At 39.2% G+C, this 17,502-nt stretch overlaps 1 protein-coding gene across 7 annotated transcripts in view; it reads left to right on the forward strand.

Annotated features, from left to right (window-relative positions):
* Nucleotides 1-10,747, forward strand: part of LYRM4 (LYR motif containing 4) — a 144,814-nt gene extending 134,067 nt beyond the window's left edge. For 6 of the 7 annotated variants that reach the window (XR_013345205.1, XR_013345208.1, XR_013345209.1 and 3 more), the window contains one exon: nt 10,366-10,747. Coding sequence is in view for 2 of the 7 variants with exons in the window: in XM_077810691.1 (XP_077666817.1) it covers nt 10,366-10,437 (72 nt within the window). In the remaining 5 variants the exon portion in view is untranslated. Of the gene's footprint in view, nt 1-8,361; nt 8,439-10,365 lie in introns of those variants that run through there. The other variant, XM_077810693.1, reaches the window with a different exon arrangement.
* Nucleotides 10,748-17,502: the final 6,755 nt, after the last annotated feature.

Genomic DNA, 17,502 nt, shown 5'->3' on the forward strand with positions numbered 1-17,502 from the left:
TTTTTTTTTTTTATAGCACTCTTGTCCAAAGCACTTTACAATAGTTAGCTAACAGTACAAACAACATTTGGAAAGATCACTAAGTGGTCCACCAAGACCCTCAGCAATTTTCAAGTGGTCTGGGAAAAAAAGTTAGACTACAAAAACAATCAAGGTACCTCACTTTATTTTCATTTACTTCATATTATTTATAATATTGGAGGAGGATGAAGAAAAAAATAATGAAAAATTGGGGGGGGGGGGAGTTAAGAGAGAATGCTCTTTTTCTTGGCTGGGTACCGGAGGGGCCAAAATGAAGCTCTGCACAGGGCCCCACTAACTCTAAATCTGCCACTGCCCACTAGAGCTGTTTAAAGTGTTATGGGGGAGTCCCATGGAAAGGACAAGTGCAAGATCTGCAAAAACTTTCACCCTCAAACTCCAAAGGAGCAGGATATCTGCTTGAGGCGCACTTTGTCCTGCCTCGGACCTCTCTCAATCAGAAAACCCACCTGGCAGCGGTCCCCCTCCCCAGTGCCTAAGAAGCAGTTGAAGTCGACAGGCCGATCAGCACCGTAGAAAAAGGGAGCTTCAGGCAAAAGACCTGCGTCAGGCCATGTGCCTTCTGCGGAGCTGTTCGAGGGTACTGCTCCAGTCGGACCCCCTAGCCCAGCCAGGGATCTTCCTATGAGTCCTGGGAGCAGCATGGGGTCCTGGCCCCTCGTAGGGTCATCTTTGCCCGAAGCAGGCCTGGTGGCCAAAAAGCAAGTAGGCCAACCAGCACTGCAGATGCCAAATCAGGCAACGGACCCGGACAAGGCGCTAGACGTCAGGAGGGCGCTAGCCTGCTACATTGAAAGGACCAAGCCATTCCGCAAGTCAACACAATTATTCATCACAGTGGCCGACAGGATGAAAGGTTGTCCGGTGTCCGCTCAAAGAATTTATTCTTGGATCACTGCCTGCATTCGCTGCTGTTACAATCAGGCAAGGGTGCTGCCTCCAGCGATCGTAATGACCCAGTCAACCAGCACGCAAGCTTCCTCGACAGCTTTCCTAGGCCAAATGGCTATCCAGGACATCTGTAGGGAGGCCACCTGGTCGTCCATCCATATGTTCACGTTCCATTATGCACTTGTCCCGGGTCTGCTGGGTGATTCTGGCTTCAGTAGAGCAGTACTGCAAGCTGCTAGACTGTGAACTCCGAGCCCACCTCTGAGGATACTGCTTATGAGTCACCTAGAATGGAATCGACATGAGCAAGCACTTGAAGAATTAAAAATGGTTACCTACCTTTTCGTAACTGTTCTTCGAGATGTTTTGCTCATGTCCATTCCATTACCTATCGTCCTACACATCTGTCGGAGTTGCAGGCAAGAAGGAACTGAGGGGGAATACAGTCGGCGACGCCTAATATACCAGTACATGAGCACAGCATTCAAGAGGGCGCTACAGCCGACCCTACAGATATCGCTAAGGCAAAAATCTCCAATGACTGTGCACATGGGCATGCACGCACCTAGAATGGACTGGACATGAGCAATACATCTCGAAGAACAACAGTTACGAAAAGGTAGATAACCGTTTTTTCTTATAGCATTGTTCATATTTCTACATTGTTCTGCTCCTGTCCTCATTTACATGTTAGTTGTCTTGACTAATAAAATGACCCTGAGTTGATAATTCATGTATTTCCCTTCCCTGTCTGCCCTCCCCTCTACTCGCCTATGCTTCAGATATAACCATGCTTGAACACAATTGTAATACGTGCCTGTTGTAATAAGGTTCCTTTTTGCCTGTGTGGACAGAAAGGAAACGTTCTAACCGTGTGTGGGAGCTATTTTTGAACTGCAATTTGTTTATTAATTAAGTAAAATATTTACCAAATGTACCCATATGCCACAGATTCGATTACTTGTATTATTCCATAAGCAAATGGTTAGTTGCTTGGGGTGAGTTGATGTTGGGTTTGGTTTTAAATTCCAGACATGCCATCTACAGTAAATCTTTATATTCAAACCACATATGAATAACAAAAAGTAACCTTTAAAGGGAGAGAAACGTAATGGTTATTTCAAGTTATTTGATAATCTTTGCTTTATTTTTCTTAATTTTAACAATACAATTTTAAAATATTGTCTTATAAGGGAGTTTGGGGGAAAGGGGCTCCTTACCAGCAGTAGCGTGTTCTCCAAAAATATTGGCTCCACAGAGCCCTGCTGTAGGTGCTGGACACGTAGTCATGTGGCCACAGAACTTTTTTGAGCAGTAGTTACCAGATGGGGATGAAACACATGTCCCTCAAGCCCAGCATTCTGTAAGCCAAGGGATTTAAATACTGTGCTCACTTTAACAGTCTGTTAATTCCTCACTGTCCGTCTGTTGGCGGAGTCTTGGAGCCAACCTTTCCTTTTCACATTCATGTTTGTTTTACATGTAGTTGTTCAGTTGTAAATAGTCCATGGGTAGTTTAATAGTTACAGTATAAACTCAAAAGTCTTAGTTTATTGTTTACAATGTCTGTTTCTGGGTCACTTTCAAAGTTGGCAGATCTGCTTGGGAAAATGCCAAATGTTCCTCTTACATCGCTATGATCCTCACATCAGAGAAGAATGAAAAATGCCTTCCATGTGTTAGGGAAGGGCACTCAGCCCAAGGCTGTGATGCCTTCAAGGCCTCACCAAAAGGGCCCAGAAGAATTGAAAGACTCTTCTCCCACACCATCTCCTGCATAGAGCTCTGGTAGTGCATAAGTTCGTACGCTTTCTCCCAGGAAGATCTCTCCACACAACAGTAATGTGGTCAGTAAACCCCTCTCAGTAGCAAACCCTGATACAAAATCCCAAACGGAAAAGGGCCAATGAACCCTATACACACATGCTCTTAGTGCTCTTACCTAGCTCTCCCTCCTCTTTATTGAATCCTCTAAGTCTGGATGTCCTGTTTGTGTCCCCGGGGCTTTTTATTTCTCTTACCTTTCTATAGTAGCACTGGTAACACCCAAAAAATGAGTCCCTCTCTCACTGACTTAAACAGGAGCAAAATATCTTTGAGTGCATTATCATTAATTTAGCTGGGCACAGGATGGAAAATAAAGGGCCCTGGGGGAGCTCTGTGGGCATTAATGGTGCTGCAGGCAGGGAGATAGGCAATAAAAGAAATTAATCGGTGGGGAAAAGATATTTTCTTGTACTCCATTAAGTTTCCCAGGTACAGCTCTTAAAGGTGTGATTCTACTCTGAAAAGTGACTAAAAATGGCACTGTGCAGTTCTGTGTTTGTCAGCAAACTCAGTGGTTTCCATAAAAATACACTCAGCTTACAAGTGAGATGTTGTCTAATTTCTAGCTCTGCAGTTTTGTCTCAAATATGAGAGTCAAGGTGGGCTTTTTCTTTTCTTATATCACTTCCAATAAGATAGATTCTACAGTCCAAGTTATATTATCTGTGACACCTGTGACATTTTGCACAATTATTTCCTAAGTTCCAATCAGTTATAACTCTAATGAACAATGGAATCCAGTTCACCCTCTCAGCTGTGTTGGCTCTTCAGAACTAAGAGAGTAAAAATGTTGTAATTACTAAATTTAATGGACATTTTGAATATACACAGGACTGTTGAGTAAGGTGCCATTTTTAAAGTAGTCACTTTTCAGAGAATTGCACCTTAAAGTGACTTTGGCAAAATTGGAATTAGAACCATAATCATCTGACTTTCAGGTCCACAGTCTCACTAAACAAAAATTCTCTTCCTTGGAGTGGGTAGAGTTAAGGGTGATGTTGGCACCTTAAACAGGTTTTCTGAATTTCTAGTTTTCAGAGTATTAAAAACTACAGCATTCTACTAATGTTGTTTTCAATGACAATATGCTTTTATACTTAACTCTGTTTTAAGAGACTTTTCTTCTAGGATTCTATTATTCTTGAGAAAAAATTATCCTTCTAAACCTTTTTTATAGCTGTGAAACATTCCACAATAGGTCCTCCTCTTATCATTGCAGCCAGCTGTGATTGAGGGAGAGCTCAGTGTTCAAGTGAACCAGGAACAGTAGGAAAGTTTCTTGCTTTTTTTCTGCCACACCCACATGATCTGTGAATGGTGTGGGAGTTATAGAAAGGACAGATTCAATCAATACTTACTATTCAGCAACTTCCTTTCCTTTTCTTACTGTCAATTTTGCCCATTTTACCCCAGCCCCATACTACTTATGTTACAGCATTTGTCAAATCTGCAGGTGTGAGGGAAAAATCAAGTATGGTTTCATACTGACTTTTATCTGAGCTATCCTCTATTGGGGACTATACCTTTCATGTGCAAGGGAAAGAACTTGATGCTGTAGATATTTTTCATCTCTAATTACTCTGGTCATCCTTACTGATTTTGTTTTTTTCATTGATTAAACTGTTTCAAGATAATATATCCCTCACACAAACTAACTACAAATATTTGGGGGTACGGCTAAAATAATCCTGTGTAATCACATCGAATGGTGGCGCAGTTCTATATTGTATATTGTAAACTGTTTGGGTAGAGAGGCTGTCATCGTACTTATTGATAAAGTGCATAGCACATTACTGGCACTGTATAAATATTTAAACATCAAGTAATTCATTCAGACCTGAAGTGTATCTCTACCATCACTTTGGTTTTCTGTTCCCACAGATTCTTTCATAAATGTTTTTTATTCTATAACTTTTCTTGGAGGACTAAAGTGTAAATTATACCACCAGTTATACAAAGGGTAAGAAAAAAACTGAAGGGGAGGTTTGTGGAGCAAATGGTAGGATTTTCTAGGCAAACATCGCTTGTGGTAAATGAACTGTGATGAAAATACTGTGACATTGACCCCTGCACGCTGGCTTCCAGCCATTTACCAAAAGAGTAAATGTCTCATTGTGCATAAATTACAAACATGCTTGGTGAAGAAAGAGCACAGTAAATAGCCATTTAACTCTTTAATGCTTTGTGAGAATGAGTGTGCGGTAATATAACACTAGTAAAACATTTTCATTAGAATCAGCGCCAACAGAATATCTTTGTAGAAGAAGTTATTGGGATCTTAGGAATTAGTGAATTAAAACTGAAATGTTTAAACACTCTCTTGCAGTCCTGCTGATATGGGGGTGTGTGAGCATCTTAATTTTTTCAGCAACTGTAAAAGGAATTTGTGTCTGTTCTGTCTAAAGTGTATGTGATCAGGGTATGTACAAAGCTTTAATTGTCTTATTGGAAGTTCAAGGATAACAGTGGTTGAAGAGCTGAGGTTTAGAAGTTTAACGTAAATTTTCTGAAATAAATTCTGGAACTACAAGAAAATCCTACAAACTGCAGGCAGATTAGTGAAGATGCAGTGGCATAGTGTTTAGGGCTGAGTGCACACTAAAATGTGTGTCTGTGTATGTTTATTGGGAAAATGAGCCAACATGTATGTCTTTAATGGAGATTTTCATATATCCAAGTCAGCCATTCCAACAGTGGAAAACATAACCTCTTACCCCAGGTGAACAGAAAATAACTACATTTTTTGACATTCTCCTCCTGCAAAGAAGCTTGCCCTGCCTGAACACACAACTTCACTTCCAGGTTCTAGCAGATAGAAGAGCTCTGCTTAGCAGAAACATAGTTTTTTATCTTGTCTTTAGTGAAATTTTTTAAAGCTTTAATTTATTAGCTTTCTTTATTCCGCAAGAGAGTAGAGAGGGAATGTTGAATCTTAGGTCATGTATACATTGGGTATTTTCCTGAGCTGCCAGCCACCAAAATAGCACCACCAGTACGAATCTCTATGTAAGCAAAGGAAGCCACATCATGCCACGATGACAGTCTTCTGGGGTGCCAATGAAAATCACAGCTTCCCATCTCTACATAAGAGGTTTTCACCAGTTTAGTTACATCCACAGCTGGCCAATGAGTGCTGGAAACACTCCACATGGCCAAAACCTTAGATGTTTGCCTGACTCAGAAGTCAGACACTCAACCTCCCTGCCTCTTCCTTTGAAAAAAAGGAAGAGCTGCAGTTCAGGTTTCACCCTTGGGACATTGCCATCCAGGTTGTCCAAAGATCTTGACAAAGTCCTCTAAAATGAGGGAAGAGGAGGGCCTAGTGTCCAAATAATAGACACAAGTAAAAAGCCTTTTTGAGGGGGGAAAAAACAATAAACTTTGCCTTGTATATAATAAGAGCCTTTAAATCCATGACAGCATACACAGCTTATTTTTAAAATGCAGTGCAAGGTTTTAGATATGAGCGCAGAGAGACTGCAAATTTCATCTCAAACCCAGAACAGAAAATGAGTGATCCATTGACAGTTTAAAAAAGAAGTTGTAATGGCTGAACCTGTGACCAAGCTATAATGAGAAATTCTTCTCCGGTTTATTTAACTAACCTCAAAAACATCTACCGTAGATTTGGCTGGGATGTAACTGCCCATCCTCTCTTCCCCTTCCCCCACCCCCAAGTGATACAAACACAAATGTTAATATTTAAAGCTCCCCAGCCTGCTACTTTAAAACCAAACATCTCTTACAAAGCTGAATTGAACCATCTGGTAGAAGTCACTGACATAGCAGGAAGTGCTGCCTCTTGCAAACCTGATTCAGCAAAGTGGTGGGAAGGCTGAAATAGTGTGGGGGGAGAGGGGGAGGTTGTGTCAACCAAGGAGGCCTCCAAAGCTGAAACTGCAGCACAGATCAGCTGGGAATTCATCCCCCTTGCTTTTCTTCATGGCAGGATGAAATCTCCATTCCCCAAAAGTGACGTAAGTAAGAAAACAGATTCTTTATACTGTCCTAGAACTTTAAAATTCCCAAGGTGACAAGGTGGGTGAGATAATCTCTTTCATTGGGCCAACTTTGTTGGACTGCCTGTTGTGCAGGATGGCTGCCTATGAACAACATTGAGTTCCTGTAGAAAGGATGCTCCCTTCTTCCCGGACAGATATGTTAGTTGCAAAACATTTTTTAAAGCTTGTTAGGTATTTAATTTCATGGTGATAAGCACATTGTAAATCAGCAGGAGCTGCCAAAAAGCAGGGCACTTAGTTGAGAGCCTAAATATAGATTTCAGAGCCTAATTTTAGACCCCTCAGGTACGAACATTTTGGCCTAAAATGTTCAACTATATTAATTTAATTAAATGTCATGGCAGGGTTTATAATATAGCAATAATTATGACTCTGCAGCCTGCCACATAACCCACATGTTGCATGGTCTGCCTGATATAAGTTACTTTTTGTTGGGGGTATATACTGTTTTTTTCTTTTTGTGAAATAATATGGTTTTTCCTAAGTTGTGTATACAGCTTCTTTTTTCATATACTCTATATACCACATCTACTCCCTATTAATCAGTGTTGTTCATGGGCTTTTGTTGACTTAATTCTGTATGCTAAGGGAGTGGAACGTTTGCTGGCAAGAAACGCTGCTGTTCCTTTAAGAACGACATATTAATCTTCCCTTCGGTGAATAGTCAGTCTAAAATCCAGTGCTTTACAAGTTTCAGACCAGGCTATTTATCAAAAGGGGACTGTTCATTTCTTAGAAGGGCAACATTTATGCAAAGATGCATCTGTGACAGTGTGGGGAGTGGATAGCAAAATATAACTTAATAACTGCTAGCTTTTTCTTTTTTAAGTAAGCTAATACAGGTTTAAAACATTGAACTTTGACTTTTATATTGCTCTCTAGATTCCTGCTGCATTGACGCACTGTCACAAGTAATGCAGTCAATGATACTTTGTAATATATCAGATTCTACGTAATACCATCTAGATAGATGTAAATATTTTATATAAATTATGCCATCTTTTTCATCCTACTTCAGTAACCGCAAGCTGAGTTTTTTTGTTTTTTTTCCTACGTTAATAGTTCAATGGGAGCTAATGGGTGTCCTGCCTTGTGAAAACCAGGACACTTATTTAGTTGGCTGACTATGGATTTAGAAGCCAAATTTTAAACTCCTTTTAAAAAGAATCTTGGCCTCTGATGCTTTCTTTAGCCTAAACTTCCTCTTCCTCTACCCCTTAACTGTTCTGTATGCCAGTTGGTTGCTACCCTCTGCCCCACAGGTAGCAGTGATTCACTGGGAGTTTACGCAGAGTTTATAAAGCAAGCTCAAAGGTAATTAACACATAAGACAATGGGGAGAAAAATTATTATTTGGATTACCATAGTGGCTAGGAGTCCTATTCGTGGACCATGAACCCACTGTGCTAGGTGCTGTACAAACACAGACCCTGCCCCCAGGGAGCTTACAGTCTAAGAATGAGACAAGACAACATATGGATGCAGACATACTGGAGAGTACAAGTAAACAATCAAACAATATTGACAGGCAGTGGTCTCAGTATACCAATAGCCTAACCATTGTCATGTTTTTTTGTAGGCATCATGGCAACGCAGGGTTTGAAGGAGGATAATGTTAGCTTTGCTGATCTTTGCGAGAGGGGGGGCTCCTTCCAAACATGAGGGACAGCATGGCAGAAAGCAGAGATGCTTGTTCAAGAATTTAACAAGTGGGTGATGGAGGCTGGTACTGTGGGCCAGTCACAGGTGAGAGTTGACCTCTCAATAGTGGATGAGAGGTAGGAGTGGGGATAGGCCATGAAGGGCCTTGAAAGTGGCTTATGTTTGATGCAATAGAGAAGCGGGGTAAGTGGAGCGATGCAAAGGAGGCAAAGCGACAGGCTAGGGAAATGATCATGACAGCAATTTTTTTAATGAATATGAGCAGGGCAAGGCTGCGTTTGTCATTTGGATAGGGAAGGCAGTATTTTAGAGATGTGACCGCCGACAGAATCAACAAGATTTAGACATAATCTGGAAGTGAGGACCCAGAGGGAGGTCCTAGTCAAAGATGACACCCAGGTTATTGGCCTGAGTGATAGGCAAGATGGTAGTGCTGTAACCCTAACCCAACCTGTGGAGCTTGAGCTGACCACTAGACATCCATATGGAGATGTCAGAGGAATAGGCCAAGATTTTATTTTGGACAGGACAAGAGGGAGTAAGATCTGTGAGTTGTCAATATATAGAAAATAGCTGAATTTGTGTTTATGGATAAGATTACCAAGAGATAAGATGGCAGAGGGAGAAGAGAAGGGAACCCAGGACAGAGCCCTGCAGAATCACACAGAAAGTTGGAGGATGGACAGTCCTCCGCGGGACACACAGAACGTGTGATTAGAGAGGTAGGAGAACTAGGAGAGAACAAAATCACAGAAACCAAGGGAGGACAAGATTTCAAGATGATGACCATGGATGACTCCGTCAGAGGTGGCGGACAAGTTAAGGAGGATGAGGATGGAGAACTGGCTAGGAAGATAGGGTCATTAGCGACTTTGGCTAAAGTGATTTCAGTGGAGTGCAACGGATGGAGGATGGATTGGAGAGAGTCTAGGATGGAATTAGAGGAGAACTACTCCAAGCAGTGATTGTAAACAGCACATTCTGTGAGCTTAGAGATGAAAGGGAGATTGGGTTGTAGTTAGAGAAGCAAATGGGGTCAAGGGGTGTTTTTTTCAGATGAGAGAAATTAAACTGTGCTTGTATTGTGAGGGGAAAGCTAGAGGAGAGGGGGAGAGTATGGAGAACAGTAAGAAGGAGATGAGAGTGGGTGCGAGGGAGATCAGGGGATGGGCTTGGATGGGGTCACTGGGAATAGGGAGCAATCAGGAAGGAGGAGGTAGAGCTGGTGGGAATACTAGAGGGATGATAACAAGGATGGGTCAAAGAGGAGGAGGAGGACGACGGATGCTATGTTGCAGAAGAGGGGTGTTGTGAGAGCTATGGGTGAGTGGCAGGTAGACCAAGTTACCCACCCTCTCCCCTAGAAAATCAATTTTTCATTGTCTGTAATGTTTTACTGCTTAACTATAAAGCACAGAGATCCTGGGTATGAATAGTATGTTATGAACAAGAAGCTATTTCTACCCATTATATGTTACTGATGTACAAATTGTGTAGGGGGCCCTATCCCCCTCAACTACTTTTAAGGCAAATTAATTTGTGAATCCCAAAGAGGTAAACGAACAACTTCTGTGCATTAGTCTCCACCCAAAAAAATTCTTATGAAGTTCCTTTCTATTTGTCTAAATATATTTTGCATTTCCTTTCTCTGTAGTTATTAATTGTGTATATATTAACCTAACAAATGTGTATGCATATCTTTTTCCTTACATTGTCAGTACTGGGTTGAGAATTTAAGTATGTAGCTGTTTTATGCATTATTATTTTTTGCTGGCTGGGTTGATGCTGACTAACAACGTTGCAGAAAGAATACAGACTGTCCACTTTCACTTTTGTTCTCAGCTGTGCATTTTTACTTCCCTTTACTTCCCATTGGCCCTCTAAGCCTGTCTTTTCTGAAATATTTTTTGTTTTATTTCAGGTTACCATTGGTCAACTCTATTCAACCCAGAAACTTGTTATTGAGAGTCCAGAAAACACAGAGATAATCTGATCATCTAGCACCGTTGGACCATCCTCAGCATTCTGTAGTGCTGCACATCGATAGCATATCCAATATAGTGTGTATGCACCCTGCCTGAGTTTGAAAAACTTATCGGTATAGTAAAAGATAAAGCTTTTGAGATGCTCAGTTTTTGGCACCAGAACAGTCTAGAATTTCTCTTCTCATGGTTCATGCACTAAAATGTACTGCTAAGCCTACAATAGCGTGTAATGTATTCCTAATATCCCCCTTGCTAGTATTTCATGTGTAATGAGACTGTTTCTTGGCCTTATTTGACAATAAAATTCCATGAACCGAATACTTGTAATCAGATATTTTCTTCTCCCAGTGATCTTGCAACTTACCTGGCTCATAAAGGATACCAATTATATTTCAACCAATGATACAATGGTTTAAAATTACTTTTTACATTGAGCCCCAGTTCATATGGAAATATGCAGCCTACAGTGAATAAACTAAATAGCTGAATTTGTATGGACTTGGTGTGGGTAAGTTCTTGTTAAATAATTTATTCATTAAAGCCATGTGAAATTTAATGGAGGCCTTTAAGTAAAACAAGATATTTTGTTATATCCTGGACTTCAACACTTACAAATATCAAAGGTTAGATTGTGTGTTTTCATTTAAAGAGCATTCTCTGTAAATTTCATAAATGTCAGACAAACCTCACTAATTTTTATTTTGTTAATGTGCAACTCAAACTTTCCTGGAAGCTTACCAGTCTTATCTCACTTCTCAGTGAATAGCTCAGTAATAGAATTTTAGCCTCATGTTACTGGGACTTCAGAACTTTTAAAATAAAATTTCATCACTGTTCCTTATTTTAATATACTAAACTGCAACTGGCAAAAGGAACAAAGCATATTTTCCTGTACAAAAATTTTGTATATTACCCTTATTACAGATACTTGCAAAGTTAGATAATTGAGTGTGAATGGTGAGGTTGGTATATTTAATTCAGAATGCATACAAATATTTTCTCATTTCTGTTGAGCGTGCAAGTCTCTACACGCTGGCTCAGTGTCTCATGCCTGCTCTGCAGGGACTATCTCCAGAGGCTGAAGGCAGTTCAGTCTTTATGCCCATTCAGTACTGGATCCAGTGAAACTCCCAAGGAGGTTGCTTACTGCATTCTATTCATCTACACTTACTTACAGTAATGCCACAAAAAAGTAATTTTTAAAAACAGCTATTTGTTAAACTGAATAAATATAGGCAATAGCAAACAGACATTTCTAAAACTTTCTGTAATTATCTATGGGCCTCATTCAATGCCCACATTGAGTAGCATATTGAAAGAGGTGGGGTTTCTTAAGAGATTCTCCTAAGCCACCAACTCAGTAGCTTCACCTTAAGATTCCTCTTTCTTGCAATGTTCCTGAGCTCTGCAAGAGAGAAAATTCCTGAAATGTTTTTTTTTTTAATTTGAAAAGTAAATTACACCTGTTAAGACAGTGTGCTAAACAAGAATTTAATCTTTTTTTAAAATCAAGTTTTATTCGGTTCAGTGCTCTGAGTTCACTACTTAAGTTTTCCACTAGAATGTACAGAAAAATTACTCAGTTTAAAGCTTCAGCACAATGTACATCAAGAGCTTTACATGAAGTAGTCAGGACTTTAAACTAGGACAATGCCTGTAACTTTTAAAGAAGCTGCATTTGTGGAGGCAAAGGGGCATACTTTCTTTTTCTTTTGTAAACTAAAGAGAGAGTATCAAACTGAAATGACAGAACTAAGCAATGAACATATGTAAGTGATTAATTTAGAAGTACTAATTCCCAAAACTTATTCATTTATAAATATTGTAGAATTATTTGTAGAATTACCTGACTTTTAATAATATAGCATTCTATTAAGTATGGAAAGAGTATGCAAAATAAAGTGCCACTACTGTATTTAAGACTACAAAACTGCCTTAACACTGCTTTTCACATGGAAAGCAGATACTGTAGTATTTCTCCATTTGTTAGGTACATAAATACAGCAAATAGATCACTTTGCTACAGCATTAATAGATTTTTTTTAACTAGGCAGAATGCCATGGACTGCAGTTTAAAAACAAGGCACTAACACTTTAAAATCCTAAAATACACCTAACCAAGCTAATTAGAACATTAGCATTGATGGTAAAAGGACAAGCGGGGAAAAGATTTACGTGCCACTAAAGCATTTAATAGCATTAAGATGTTAATTTTATGTTTTCTTCAAATAAATTTTACAGAAGAAAATAATGGCAGGTCTAGCAATTTGCATTTGCTAATAAAAATTATACAAGTGTCTTCTGCGAGACACAGTACAGATACATTTATAATGTTACTTCAGCCCTTCCAAGTGTATGTTTACACTGCAATTAAAATCCACAGATAGCCCATGCCAGCCAAATTGGAGTCACAGAACTCGTGGTAAGGGTCTTTTTAATTGCATTGTAGACATTCTGGCTTACTAGAGCCCGGGCTCCAGGACCCTGTGAGGTGGGAGGGTCCCATATCTCGGGCTGCAGCCCAAACTTCTACACCGCAATTAAACAGCACCTTACCCCAAACCCTGTGAGCCCAAGTCAGCTGACACGGGCCAGCCGCAATATAGATATACCTTATGTCTCTTATTACCAGTCAGATTTTCCTAAGCCTGCAAAGGGCACTTGTAGTTTTAAGGATGCATATTGTACATATGATATGCCAATTGAAAACAACATTAACAGAGCGGAGGCCTGTGTGCATAGAAACGTGTAATACAAAGTAGGTTGAGAAGGCTCATTTTATTTTCTCATTTGAGGAATCAGTTACATAAGACTTCAAGAAGTTATCCATGGGCTTCTTATACAGCATGACTACATTGCTTAGTTTCTAAGCTTACGTAAGGAGACTGTTCAATCCTTAAGCACTAACCAACTTCAGATATATAAAAGATATAAAAATACTTTATTTAATAAGGTGCAAAGTTAGAAAATGAAATAATCTAGTACAATGATTACTTGTAAATTGCAACACAATTAGTGCACTTAAGGATGCTCCTTGGAGCGGGTGTCGACAACAGGAATGTCTGTTTCCCTACTGATGCACAGTATGTGTATCTTCTATTAATATGAATGATAGTAGCATGTGCAAATCTGTTACACATGACTGGAACAAGAGACCCATTAATATTCTCTGTTAATGCATGATGATTAGTATTGCATTTGTTGAGATAACATATCCCCTGTATATAAAAACTATTGTCGAATACTGTATGAAAGTAATCCTATCAACTATGGAATGAAAATGTGCTACTGTACTTCACTTGGCTCTTTAAAATGATGGAATATGGAAGGAAAACCTAGTATAAATTACACTGCTCATTTAAAAATACCCTTTTTATATATTCTATTTTCACTAGTTATCCATGAAATTGTTTACTGGATTTTTATCTGAGCAATGTAAACAATATAAATATGAACATTGTCAGTAAAAGAAATCCCAGTGATTTAATTTAATGTCCCCCTATTCTAAAAGGGATATTTGTTTCTGATTTACAGCAGAGGAAAATGTTAAGAACTCTTACTAATTCTGTGATAATTCTTAAAATTACCTAGCAAGATACTAATTTTTGTAGTATTACACTGAAAGATCATTTGCTTCACACGTTTACCTTCAGCTTTCCCTGATCTCAGCAACCTTTGACTTTATTGATTTGGAAATGATGTGGCTCAGTTATCATGCTCCAAAATTTGGCTCTTTACATATATCAAAGGTCAAATAAGAGCTTTTAATAGAAAAATGCAAACAATATTCTGAAAGAGAGCAGAAGGCAATCTCTGAACTTCCCTAACATGATAACTGTCTAAAGCAGTGCTACTGAAAGTGGTGGTCCGCGAGCCATTGGCTGCCGGTCTGCGCGCACATTGGGAAAAATAATTGCCTGTCCCCCACATCAGATAGCTTGAGAAGCACTGGTCTCAAGGACAGGCAGTTCTAAAACCCTGTTGACATCTGATTAGACAATCTTGCTTCATTTAAAAAGAAAAGGAGTACTAGTGGCACCTTAGAGACTAACCAATTTATTTGAGCATAAGCTTAAGTGAGCTGTAGCTCACGAAAGGTTATGCTCAAATAAATTGGTTAGTCTCTAAGGTGCCACAAGTCCTCCTTTTCTTTTTGCGAATACAGACTAACACGGCTGCTACTCTGAAACCAACCATTACTACATTTAGAGGATAAATTTTAAAAGGCCTGGAAATACTAGCGGTATGGCCACGGTAAGGTGAAGCAGACCTGAGGTTACATACAAACGTTTTTACTTGCTGATCCCATATACTGTTCTTGTTTAAACAAGCCATCAACATAGAGATGTTAAACTGACACTGCTCTAGCAAAACTGTACCAACTATTTCTAGCCTGATGCATGTCATTAACAGCATTACTTGTGCCTCCTAACATGTAAGACACACAGGACAGTATGTTTTTGTGGAAGGCTAGAAGCACCAGCTCCACAGCATGCTTCCCGCCACATGCCCACACCTCCTTAACACTTTGCAGAAGCACCTCCACTAACTTCTGGCAAGGACCTCCATTTCTCCACATGTATGTAGGACAGAATTGAGAGGGAATGGCTAACCTCGGAAAGTTCCCCTGCTCACTCCATAGATATCTAGGGTGAAATTCTGGCCTCATTTAAGTCAGTGGCAAAATGCCCAAAATTGACTGAAATGGTGCAGAATTTCACTCTTAGAGTGCATATTAATGCTACAGGAAGCAGCATTAGCACTTGTGAGATCCAGCTAGGGGGTACTACTGTGCAGCCACAGGGAAGGAAGAGAGGAGGGAGGAACCATGCTGCCTGGAACAGATGGCTAGCAGGGCAGCTGAATCTCCATAGATCTTGGGAGAGCCATTAATTTAGGGCAGCTACCCCACTGGCCATTGCAGTGGAAGAAAAGAATTCTTTCACCCACTTAGAACATGTTGCTTTTTTCTTCTACATATAAAAAAAATTTTTTTTAAAGGGAGGGGGAAATGTGGGCCATAGTTATTCAATCTGAGGGAAAAAGGGGAAATAAATCCACTTTCTCCTTAAAATGAACATATTCCACTAATCTAAAGAAAAGATTTGGAGTGCTTAGATACCACAGTGGTAGGTGCTTTTGAAATATCTAGTTGATTCCATAGGTTGATGAAATATTAATATTTTAGAGGAAATGCATCTTCCTATTCTACTTATCTATGCTATTTTTAAACCTCCTAAGTACTGCAGTATTCTGAGGGAGAATTTGGGGGTTAAATTATGCATTCAAATGATTACTGTTCTACATCCAGAATAAGAGAACTATGAAGACCTGTGAGGAATTTACAAGACTTCTTTTGAAAAAAAGTACATAAAATATTTATACCAGCCTTTGGAAATTCTGCTCGCTAAGAACAAGCTTTTTTTTTTGCCTTTTTTTTTTTTTTTTTTTTATAAACAGACAAGTATTAAAGGTCTTTCATTATCGTGCTAAAGGGCAGGCAAATACATTTTGTACTTGGACAGGTGAATTTTCATGACAATTTCGTATTACCATAGACCTGCATTGGGTAGCAATTTTCAAGTAGACCAAACAGGTAATCAGATTTTAACTAAGAATTCTGGTCCAGATCATCTCCACTACCTTCATTCAATACACTGGTCCAGCTCCAGGTCCCACTAATGTAAACAAGAGCAGAATCCAGCCTTTAGAGTTCAGATTGAAAGCCCAGGCCTTTCAAAATTGATACTTTAAAGGTAGCAGGTGTAAGTTACATGCAGACCTTGACAGCACTAAACTATGTTTAACTTCATAATATCTTTCTGAAATTCCTACCCTTCTATCAACCCATCCTAATCATGTATACCCTCTTGATCATGTATAACTATTAGAAGTTTCCTACTGAGTGTATTTAAATATACAAATAACGAACAATAAATGTTTCCTATATGCTGCAAAAATCAAATTGCTTAAACCAAATTTAACGTGCATTAAGTTTGGTTTCCTTCATACCCACGCAATTTAATCTGACCTTTAAAAAAAAAAAAAAAACACCCAGATCACTATTTGTTGTTTTACAAATGTCTATAAAAGCCTTTGGTTATATTTCTTCCTTTAATCCTCGAAAATCTTGTCTAATCCACAGGGACCATAGAAATCTGCACATACAGTACTGTAGATTCACAGAACTGGAGTTTTTCCAAACATTCTTACAACCTCTAAGAGTTCATGTTTTCAATTAGTTTTTTAGAAAATCTTCACATACTGCAACAGATATCTTATGGTGATACAGTGTGTTGACATTGACATATTGACATGTAAGCCCAATTACCATTTTGCTTAGTCTCACCATCAGAGTTTATGGTGTTAGAAATACTTGATTTTTAATAAATATACCTATCCAGTCTGAACTTATTACATATACCAGTAGCAGTAACGTCCAGGGATTATGCATAGGTTCTAGCACTCAGACTCAGAGTCTAACTCTGTTTTTGACACTGACTTCTTGGGCAATCTTTGGCAAGTCATTATATCTCTGTAGGCCTCAGTTACCTCATCTGTGAGAATGCAGAGACTCATGCTGATGCAGTCTTTGAAAAGTGCTTTGAAATCTACAGCTGAAAGTTGTGCAACATACTGTCTTGCTGAAAATTGAGCATGTGTGACTCATTAGAGAGAGACAGTCCCCATCCTATTTTTACTTTCAAAAAAAGCATTTTTGCTTTATTATTGAAAAAAGTGTCTTGTCTATTGTCAAAGCAGGAGAAGGATTTTTTTTTTAAGTAGTAGTGGTAGCAAGATTGTAGGTAGGTACAGATATGCTAGCTGTAATTTAAAAAGTACTTTTAAATATTTAGTATTTTAGTCATGGAGAACAGTGCTTCTCACGTCTTGAAGTTTTAGACTACTTGGCTGGGAGGAGAGGGGGGGATTTTTACTCTAAAGGTGACCAGCAAAGGTAAAAGTTAGCTTTCTTGAGTTGGTTCTTTATGACGTTTAGAAGAAGACAAAAAAGTTCTTCGCTTTTTGTTTTAAACAGTTACACAGTCTACCCTGTTTTTCCTGAAAGGCTA

Source organism: Eretmochelys imbricata, chromosome 2 (assembly GCF_965152235.1).
Source record: "Eretmochelys imbricata isolate rEreImb1 chromosome 2, rEreImb1.hap1, whole genome shotgun sequence".
Classification (NCBI taxonomy): Eukaryota; Metazoa; Chordata; order Testudines; family Cheloniidae; genus Eretmochelys; species Eretmochelys imbricata.